Source organism: Etheostoma cragini, chromosome 24, assembly GCF_013103735.1.
Source record: "Etheostoma cragini isolate CJK2018 chromosome 24, CSU_Ecrag_1.0, whole genome shotgun sequence".
In the NCBI taxonomy this organism is placed as follows: domain Eukaryota; kingdom Metazoa; phylum Chordata; class Actinopteri; order Perciformes; family Percidae; genus Etheostoma; species Etheostoma cragini.
In genome coordinates this window covers 10,726,550-10,736,715 of record NC_048430.1, presented here as the reverse complement: position 1 = coordinate 10,736,715, position 10,166 = coordinate 10,726,550, and the positions used below count along the sequence as shown (strand labels likewise).

The window sequence follows — 10,166 nt, the reverse complement described above, 5'->3', positions numbered from 1 at the left end:
GCCCCTTTGGAGCCAAAAAAAAACTGGCCAAATGCTTTTCATTCATATTATAGGAGTAAAAAAAAAAAAAAAAAGACTTATGGTTGGATTTTTCTAATTTCTAATTTGAGAAATTTGATTTAAATTCAAGAAACCCAGAATGGATCTCCATCTTTGGTATTAAGGTGGAAATCACCAGAAGACCCAGAGTACAATATTACAATTATAAATATATTATTGTGACATTCTGCAGTATATTACCTTATTTCCAACTTTATGTCCCCAAAAGAAAAACATTGTTTACATCTGTTTTATCTAAAAAATACATTGCTCAACAAAAGAAAAACTCAACTGCACCATCTAGTGGACTTATAAAGAAATTGATTTTATTCTAGTTCCAAAATGTTGAATTCTTGTGTGCAACTTATATAATAAAAGATGAATTCTTGCCATTGGATACAGTATTGTATTGATACTGTGTACAGACATAAACCTCTTTAAAACAATATTAAATGAAAACCATAACATAAGAGCATTATTTTTGCAAAAAGCTAAGGCATCTGTACTTTACATCATCACTTTGTACTTTAAGCCTGTCACAATTTCAAATTTTGCAGGACAATTCATTGTCTGAGACACAATTGCGACTTGTGTCAATAGACAATAACAATAGACTTGTGTCTTTTAGTGAAATAATTCTATTTTTATGTATGACTTTTTTAAACAAAGTTAAGTTAAAATGAATCCTAGGATACATATTTTATTATACATCACTGTGACCCAGATAAGCAATTTCACAGCATAAGAAATAAACAACGCCTCTTTTATTAACAAAACATTGTATTTTTTGCTTAAAATGAACAAAAAAAATTCAAAGTACAACATTTTTTCCTGTCAAAAAACGTAATCTACACATGAAAACAGAATTCTTATACACGCGAAATTTTATATTTTGTTGAAATATTAAATACACTTTTTTTTTTTTTTTTTTACTTCCTTCTAATTTTTCAGTTTAAGCTAAGAAAGGTCTCTACCTTAAGTGTGGCCAGATGGCATTGTTAAACATGTTGCCTAGTAACAATACGTCGTCACGTTGGTTATCACATGGGGGGGAAAAAATATGGTGTCAACACAGCATATTAGCCTGTTTTTGAAAGTGAAAATCCGAAAAATTCAAAAGGGCAAAAAATAAAGGCAAAAAAAACGAATCCCCCCCCCCCCCAAAAATTATTAATTATTGTATTATTAATTATAGGCCTAACTCTACGCTTATGTGAAGTCTGGTGCAATGCAGAGTGACACCATTCAAATAAAGATTTAACTATCCAAACAATACGCACTGGGCGCCCGGTTAGATCACCTGGTAGAGCAGGCGCACATATACCTTTGCTGCATGTCGTTTCCCCCTCTCTTTCCCCTTTCAAGTAGAAGCTATTCTATACAAATAAAGGCTTAAAATCCCCAAAAGAAATCTTTAAAAAAACAAAACAATACCTAGCCCTAGTTAAGGTATTAAGGGTCCATTACCGACTGACACAGCTTGATCTTATTTCTTAATGTATCTCATGCATGGAGTAAAGTTCACAAAATACTTTTCAGCCCAGTCACTCAAGTTGCCTGCCCAGATTACCGCTTCCTTCATTGTCCAAATCATTCTCACAGAGTTCAGGCTCACAGTAGCTCTGCGAGTTCTCATACAAGAAGACCTGCTGATCTACCAAAGCTGGGACTAAACGGTTCCTTTTCCCAGACAGGACCGTCCCGGAGGAACTGAACAGCCTGTGAGGAGGGACACTAGTGGCAGGAACACACCAGTACTTCTGGAGCACCTTGGGGAGGGTGGGGAACAAGGGTGCATGACTCGACCACCACAGCAGAGGGTCTTCATTCAGACCTAGGACTCTTTGGGATTTGTAGTTGCTCAGCTCCTCTACGACCTGGGCATGCAGCTCCTCCTGGCTCTGGTCTGCATCGGACTGACGAAATATGGCAGCCAAAGGGTTGTCTTGGGTGGCACTGCCGGCTGAAGCCTCTCGTAGGGGCGTCTGCTTTTTGCAAGGTGGCTCGTCTGATGTCAAGGAGAATTCGCCTAGGCAAGGTCGCTCGGCAATCTGCTTCTCAATGACTGCTTTTGCCTCATCAATGATGTTACTCTCAATTTTGGAGCGTTCCTGAGTGGACAGGAAAGGCAACTTCTTGTACCGAGGATCCAAGAAGGTCGCAATGTTGAGGAACGTGGAAATTTCTTGCGATAGCTGTGTGTTCTGCGAATAGGTGCTCGACAGGACCTTTGAGATGACCTCTTTCGTCATGCTGATCTCTTTGAGGTCCCCTTCCTTGACTTTAAGAGTGGTATTCAGCAGCATATGAAGCACGGGCCTAACCATGCTAATGGTTGGGTACCTGCAAGAGGTGATCATGTTTGCCACAACTTTTAAAGGCTGGAGGACGCAAATCAAGCCCTCCAACAAGGCCCAGTCAGGGCCATCGAAGCTGAAGCGATGAGCGCTTGAACTCTCTACCAGCGTTGCAGTTACAACAACCTGTTGCTCTTTCAGTCGCTGTAACATTGCCAACGTGGCCAACCAAGATCTACCTCGGTCTGTGACGAGCGCACACTGAGGGAGGCCGTGCTGCTTCTGTTTATCCCTTAGCAGATACATTGCCGGTTCTCGGAAATGATCGATGAGTTTGCGGCAACATCCCAAAAAGCTGTCGACGCGCGGCAGCTGGAAGGCTTCAGCTATCGCGCGATTGACGGTATGTCCGAGGCAAGGCATTTCCACCGACAGCTCCAGGAGGGAGCATGCTTTCATGATGTCCACTGAACCGTTTGTGGTGGCACCGCTGACCTTGTGGGTTATTCCCCATTCGACAAATGCTTCATACATTGCTCTGGTGATGTTCTCCGCCGTGTTGTCCTCTTGTACTTCGAAGGTTTTAAGACACTTGTTGGTCATGGAGAAGCCACTTGTACTGTTGTAATTCACAGAATGCACAGAGAGCGAAATGTACGACCTGTTCTGGGTTTGGCTTTGCCAAAGATCTGTAGTAACGCCACAGTTCACAACCCCAGCAAGTTCACTAAAGACCATGTCCCGGGCACGGCAGTACATCTGAGGAAGCATTTTAACTGCCATCTCGCTTTTGCTCGGTGGAGAGTACCCAGGGTCGACGGTACTCATTAACGTCTTGAAAGTAGGCTCTTCAACGACCGACGCGGGGTACAACCCCTCACAGATGAAGTTGACGACAGCGGTTGTCAGATCATTGTGTCGTCGGTTTTCATTGCCCGAGCTCTGCCTTACGTTGGGGTCTTGGGATTGCTGCTGAACGTGCGGACCCGTGGGCTCGGTCTTTATCCTGGAGAACGCTGACGCGAACGCCTCTCGCATCTGATCCGTGTTGCTCTTCACGAACTCGCTGAACTCTACGGGGTGGTTCTTCTCAAGGTGGTAAGACAGATTGGAGGTGTTTCCAGAGTAGGCGATTTGACTCATGCATACACGGCAGTAAATCCGTTTCCAGTGCAATATGCAGCCATATGCGTCTGTGTCAAAGCCAAAGTATTTCCAGACTTTGCTTTTCGCCCGTGGGTGTGCGACCAGATTGGGTCCAGAGCATGAAGGTCCTGAACTTTTACCCTCCATTGGTTCCTTTCTGCAAGCAATGCCCTCACTTACTGAGCACCTGACAAGAACAATAAACATGTGAGGATGTTGATTAAAAAACATTCCAGACATTTATGAAGCTACACTGAGATGGAAAATCTAAATATAGGGATGTAACGATACAATCAACCCACTACACACATTTTTAAGTTGGTAATACATTTTTTTCAGGATTTTTCAGGAAATAAGGTGAATGAAAATAAAGAAACAAAGAAAAACAGACAAAAAAGAAAGAAGTAAAGAAGTAAAGGATAGAAATAATAGAAAAGTAGGGCAGACAGATAAATGGATTTTTAAAGCCGATTAAGATACAAATATTTGCATTTGGATTTAAACAATTTAACAATGTGTGCCTGTTGAATTTGGAACCGGTGATGTGATTGGAAACCAAATTCTATAAAAGAAACAGTTCAGCCCAATCTTTATCATGTTTTATTTTTGTCTTCTATTTCTTTTTGTTTTCTAGGCTTTTACTCCAACATCATATTGTCTTTTTATTGTTTTATTGGTGTCCTCCTTTGGCTTTGCTTTATCCGGCAAAGCACTTTATAGACACTTAAAGCTGCTTTTCTAAATATAGTTATTTGATAATATACTCTCCCTCTCATCCTCCGCTAATATAGTTATTTGAAATAGTTATTTAAATGTGTATTACGCTCCTATCCTTCTCTGACCGTCCCTGAAAAATAAATGACCATTTAGTCACCTGACCACACATATCCATCCATCATCCATCTGGCAGCGTTAATTTCAGATTAGTTCGACGCGGTTATTTTGTTGGTAGATTAGCATATATCGCGTGGCCCACTCTAACCCGCACGTGCTTTGCGTGTCAAATGTACGCCGAATTGATCATAAGAGGTTGATGTGTATAAGTCCGAACTCAATGCATCAGCTCATCGTTCATTCGTCGAATAATAAGATAATAAATCTGTTAACTGTCCTATTTCTAACGGAGTCTGGCGTGCGCACGGGGAAATGACCTTTGAAGACAAGCGGCACAGAAAGAGACCTTTACAGAATATAACAACTTATATTGTGAGCTGACCTGAGAGCGTACAAGGTCTGTTGAAGGTCTGATAGAGAAGAACTTTCATTCTGGAGAAATACAGCTAGAGCAAAGACACCAGCACTGACAACAGCAACATTCTTCTGTTGTTTCCGTCCGATAGCTTCCGAGTGTGCGTCACGGTAATGAATCCGGCTCTGAGCCTGCTCGGGGTGTATCGTTCCATGGTTCCTTCTCTGAGGAAATTCCACCTCCAACTCCTGCTGAACATGCAGCAATCTACAACAAGCTACACCTTTCCAAGAAGACTGAGAAGGAACCACTAAGGAGGGCCATTCTAGTTGTAGTTCCTGGCCATTCACAGAGATATAAACCCCAGGCCGTTGAACAGGGTACTCTCACATGCAGAACAGTAATCAAAGAATGAAGAAGTCTTTGCAGACTTAAGCATAACAGAGGGATAGGTACTCAAATTGACCCATTTTGGGGCGGCCTATAGCTCACTAAGTTAGTGTGCACGCCCTATGTTGGCTGAGTCCTGCAGCGGTCCGAATTCGAATCTAGCCTGCGGCCCTTTGCTGCGTGTAATCCCCTTCCTCATCTATCCACTGTATATCTGTCTTATAAAGAAAAAATAATAATATTTGAAAAAAATTGACCCATTTTCATATCAATGTTCTTTTTAACTACCCAATTGTAATTACCCAAAATAACATGAGGGTCATTGACCATGAATTCCAAAAGTAGCTGTAAAACTGAAGTTAGGTCGGTGTTATGTAGTGTTGAAAATGTCCAAAAAAGTGACAAAAAAAAGTGACAAAAACTTGAGAAAAAGTTAAAAACATTGATAAAAAGCATCAAGCAAAGTGTTGATTTTCAAATTTGACCAGGAAGACAACAGGGTTGATGTATGTATGTCAGTGATGTCTTAGGAAAAGGACATTTTGAGTGCAGGGTCAAGGTTTCCACAAAATGTAAATGTGTTACTGGTGATTTGCTACATGAATTTCACTCAGTTGTTACATTTTAGGGCTGTGCAATAGAAAGCGAGACGAGACTTCAATCCAGGGTTTTTTCATTTATTTTTATATGGAGGTTATGGCGGTTATCATAGCTACTGTGGTTTTGTTGTTTGGGGACCAGGGATAGATTGCAAAGGAAAAGTTCACATTGAGAGAATTGTACTGGATCCAGCAAGGCCGCCCAATTCTCTCGTTGTTTTGGCCCACCATGGATGTGACATGCTCATGCTTATTCTCGTCTTATTTTGAAAGTCATTTTAAGTACATTTTGTTCAGTTAAAAAGGACGTAATCTGAGTTTAACGGCAATGGCAAAAATTACGGCATTCTTTAACATCAACATTTCTTTTTGGCCCGTTACCTTCCATCTAGATACATTTTGGCCTTTCATGTGAATCTTGGCACCTCTGGGATACAGTTCACACTTTTATCAATCATGTGTCATTCCTGCTTGCACCTGTTCAAGCAATATCACATGATGCCACCAAATCACCAAACTGTTACTGTGGTATGCCTGTTCTAGATACTGATGTCAAAACAGAGTGTACATCGGGAATCTGTGAAAGACTGTACATGCGCAGAAGTTGTTTGCAGACCTAATGCCAGAAATCAGCTGGGGAAGTTCAATGCTGATATCTGTTAAATTTTTCACCTGAAGGTGGATTTCTACATCTTTCGCTTCAGCATACAGTAACATACAACCAAATTAAACATATTTATATATGTAAGCATGGATGTTTCTCAACTATAATCCGCACCATTTTGGGGCACATTGTGATGCAATTTCCTTGGTGGCAGAACCATGTAAAGATAAACCTCAAGCAAGCTCAGAGCCGGACTCATTACAGTGACGCACACTCGGAAGCTATCGGATGGAAACAACAGAAGGATGTGGTTGCTGTCGGTGCTGGTGCCTTTTCTCAAGCTGTATTTCTCCGGAATGAAAGTTCTTCTCTATCAGACCTGCAACACACCTTGTACGCTATCAGGTCAGCTCACATTAGAGTCTTTATTTATTATTAATGATTAATTCTTTCATTTTTGACCAAAAATAAACCGAACCGGAAGTGGTATTGCTTCGTTTTGTTCTCGGTGTGGGTGCAGGATAGTTGTGTTGTTTTTTAGTTGCTGAGCTCATTGGTAATAGCTCCAGGTAACCCCCCCCAGGTAAACCCCTTATAAACTTCTCGTTTACATCACAGTCAAAGCGACCATAAGCCCGAGCTACGCATGCGCCAACACGCTGGACTTGCTCCGGTGTTTACCAGATAGTTAACCGCTGTTAGCTTCGGCTAGCCTCTGTGTGTGGCTAACTGCTAGTGTTATAGCATTAGCTTTCTTTTTGCGCCTTCTAATTAACTTTACTAGTGTTTTAGGGAGGAGTTTTAATGTTCTAGTCTAGCCGAACAGAAGCTATCAGGCAAATTACCCACTAATATTAATGGTTGCTGCAGTTAGCTGCTAATGTGCTTCTAAAACATAACAATTTACTTATTCATAAGCACTTATATACAACAATTTGTACAGGGGCCGGTAAAAATGGACTTTGGGCAAGTATAATTTTTATTATCAAACCAAAAAAGAATGGTCCAGTTTGGCCTATACTAAAGGAGATAAGTAAGCATTGATTACGCTTTTGTCCATGATTGTAGTAATGAGATTTTTTATCAACATTAACTTTATTAGTGCACACAAAGGGAAATTTGTCATGGACACTTAACCCATGCTGCAGCCAAAAAACCTGTACATGATGTTATACAACTAACAAGTATATGACCCTAATGTGGTGTCAAACATAACATTGTGTCATGCAGTGCAAATTGATATCAGTTCAGGGATAACAAGCGCAACAATTACGCAAATCGCAATCATCATCATTATCATGCATGATCTGGCTTTAATCTGCAGCTAATACATGTGCATGTGCTCCACGCAGAGGTTTTGCCTTAGCCTTTGTAAGGGGCCGGAAGTTTATACTATGTTTCTCTCTCTCTCTCTCTCTCTCTCTCTATATCTATATCTATATATATCTCCCATATTTTGGGGCTTTTTTCCCTTTTGTTTCTGAGTGACAGTGTAGATTTGAACGGATTTGAGCCCTGGTCGCCCCAAGTTTATGCTATATTAACGTTTGTTGGTGTGTGTGTGTGTGTCGATCTCTTGAAGAGAATAGCAAGGCCAGAATGTGTGTGTGAGTGGGGGTGTGTGTGGCGGTGATTAGCTTTGGAGCTAGCGCACTCTCATCAAGCCCAATCATTTGAGAGGTCAGGGTCCGGTGTCGGGTCGGTGTCTCCACCTAACTACGTATGTAGTCAAAGATGGATAAATGACGCCATCCATTATATCCAAAGGTTAATGAGTAATCGTGTTAAATAATCGTGATTTAAACATTGACCAACATAATCGTGATTTTTTTTATTTTTTATTTTTTATCAAGCAGCCCTAGAATGGACCACAACTACCACAACCCGGGGCAGCAAGGCAACAACGTCTCCAGGAGACAAGATGTAGACTCCGTCTTGGTTACCACAGATGTGCAGGTCAGAGTTCATGACTTCATCTTTCAACCTTTTCATTCTTTACTTTCATAAAGTATACGTTAGTATTATTCTGTTGTAAGAGATCAAATGTGGGGAAAAAAGAGATTATGTTTTTTTTATGTGTATTTCCCGTTTATTTTTATGAATTTCCTGCAAGTTGCAATATGATTTCTCGTGAAAGTGACAAACAGTGACAAAGGCTTGTTTTGAAATGGGAGAATATATCGGAAATGACAAACAACAGTAAAATGACAAATATATTTACTATTGCTGTTTACTATTTATTGACTTACTAAGTATTTCTTATCCGATTCCTCGAATAATTGGCAGAATACTCGATTAATAAAAGAATCGGCAGCTGCAGCCCTACTTACCTAACCAATCACTCGGGTGGTGTCGCTGCAAAATAGGCTCAGAAGGAACTTGTTTGCTGGATCCGGTTTACGTTTAAAAGTAGTTTTAGTCTTTCAACAGAAAACTCAGATTGACAAAGTGACAAAGGCCTGTTTTGAAATGAGAGAATATATCGGAAATATAAAAAATTGAAGATTTTTTTTAAACTCTGCATCAACCCTTGTGTTGTCTTCCTGTCAAACATGAAAAAACAAACACGTTTTGGTCACTTCTTTCAACATTATTATCTATTTTTCTGACATTTTTGTCACTTTTTCAATGTTATTGCTGCTTTTTTGATATTTTTAATGTTGACGTTTTCAGCGCTTATTTCGATGGCCCATTTTTTTTTACATGAAGGCTAAGTCATCAACTGATTTCGTGTTACCTCAACAATTATGCATTCATTTAGTTACAAATGTTCAGCTAATTTCAAGGCGATCCTTACCTTGTAGCAGTGGTGAAAATATAAAATAATTCACCACAATACATTTGGGAATGGAAGGAAAACATGCCCTGGTTAAATGGTATTTCTTTAAACTAAAGCTGAAACGATTCCTTGAATAATTCAATTACAAACAATCCTCCAAGCAAAATTCTTTGCTACACAACTACAGCATGCAACTCTTCAAATAGGGATGTTTTACTGTCAGACAAAAGGTTTGGTTCTGGTTTGTAGTCTGTTTATTAGTTCCCTGTTAATCTTTGGAAACTTAGCAGCTGCCTGAGACAAACCGGCCACTCCCCCCAGCATGGCTACTTAATATGTCACTGCGTTCTGTATTCTCTCTCCTCACTCAGTATTAGGCTCCTGAAGACATGTCCCCCTGAACAGTGTAGTTGAATGGACCTCCTGAAAGCTTTGTCTCATTTACCCCCGGCTTACTGAACATATTCAGTGCAAAGAGCCAGAGCCAAGAAGGGGAGGGGGGTGAAAAAGATAAACATTGAATGTTGCTTTGTCTAAAGAAACCTGTCTTTTGTACATATAGAAAAGGCAGGTTTCCTTTTTTTTAGTAAAATGACAAATATATTTACTATTGCTGTTTACCAGTTATTGACTTACTAAGTATTTCTTATCCGATTCCTTGAATAATTGGTAGAATACTCAATTAATAAAAGAATCGACAGCTGCAGCCCTACTTTAAACCAATCACTCGGGTGGTGTCGCTGCAAAATAGGCTCAGAAGGAACTTGTTTTCTGGATCCGGTTTACGTTTAAAAGTAGTTTTAGTCGTGCAACAGAAAACTCAGATTGAACAGATATAAGAGGATATACAGTGGTGTGAAAAAGTGTTTGCCCCCTTCCTCATTTCCTGTTCCTTTGCATGTTTGTCACACTTAAGTGTTTCAGAACATCAAACCAATTTAAACAATACTCAAGGACAACACAAGTAAACACAAAATGCAATTTGTAAATGAAGGTGTTTATTATTAAAGGTGAAAAAAAATCCTAACCATTACGGCCCTGTGTTAAAAAGTGATTGCCCCCCTTGTTAAGACATACTATAACTGTGGTTGTCCACACCTGAGTTCAATTTCTCTAGCCACAC

General features: G+C 40.1%; 2 protein-coding genes and 1 long non-coding RNA gene across 3 annotated transcripts in view; 2 read left to right on the top strand and 1 right to left on the bottom strand.

The window, feature by feature from the left end:
* Nucleotides 1–1,236: 1,236 nt before the first annotated feature.
* LOC117939473 (zinc finger BED domain-containing protein 1-like) lies at nt 1,237–4,821 on the bottom strand. Its single transcript, XM_034864851.1, has 2 exons — nt 4,699–4,821; nt 1,237–3,669 (listed from the first exon to the last, which is right to left on the bottom strand). Exon 2 carries the CDS (start codon nt 3,627–3,629, stop codon nt 1,584–1,586), a length of 2,046 nt encoding a protein of 681 aa, XP_034720742.1. The 5' UTR covers nt 3,630–3,669; nt 4,699–4,821; the 3' UTR covers nt 1,237–1,583.
* Nucleotides 4,822–8,098: 3,277 nt separating this feature from the next.
* The window catches only part of LOC117939525 (zinc finger protein 239-like), a 9,860-nt gene continuing 7,792 nt past the window's right edge, over nt 8,099–10,166 (top strand). Inside the window, exon 1 of the mRNA XM_034864953.1 lies at nt 8,099–8,220. Coding sequence (XP_034720844.1) covers nt 8,128–8,220 — 93 coding nt within the window. The 5' untranslated portion in view covers nt 8,099–8,127. The remainder of the gene's footprint in view (nt 8,221–10,166) is intronic.
* The window catches only part of LOC117939553, a 5,067-nt gene continuing 4,190 nt past the window's right edge, over nt 9,290–10,166 (top strand). The window contains exons 1-2 of the long non-coding RNA XR_004655604.1: nt 9,290–9,380; nt 9,611–9,614. This is a non-coding gene — a long non-coding RNA (uncharacterized LOC117939553). The remainder of the gene's footprint in view (nt 9,381–9,610; nt 9,615–10,166) is intronic.

Coding starts and splice junctions, on each gene's coding strand:
- LOC117939473 (XM_034864851.1), bottom strand. CDS start 3,629: ATGGAGGGTAAAAGTTCAGGACCTTCATGCTCTGGACCCAATCTGGTC.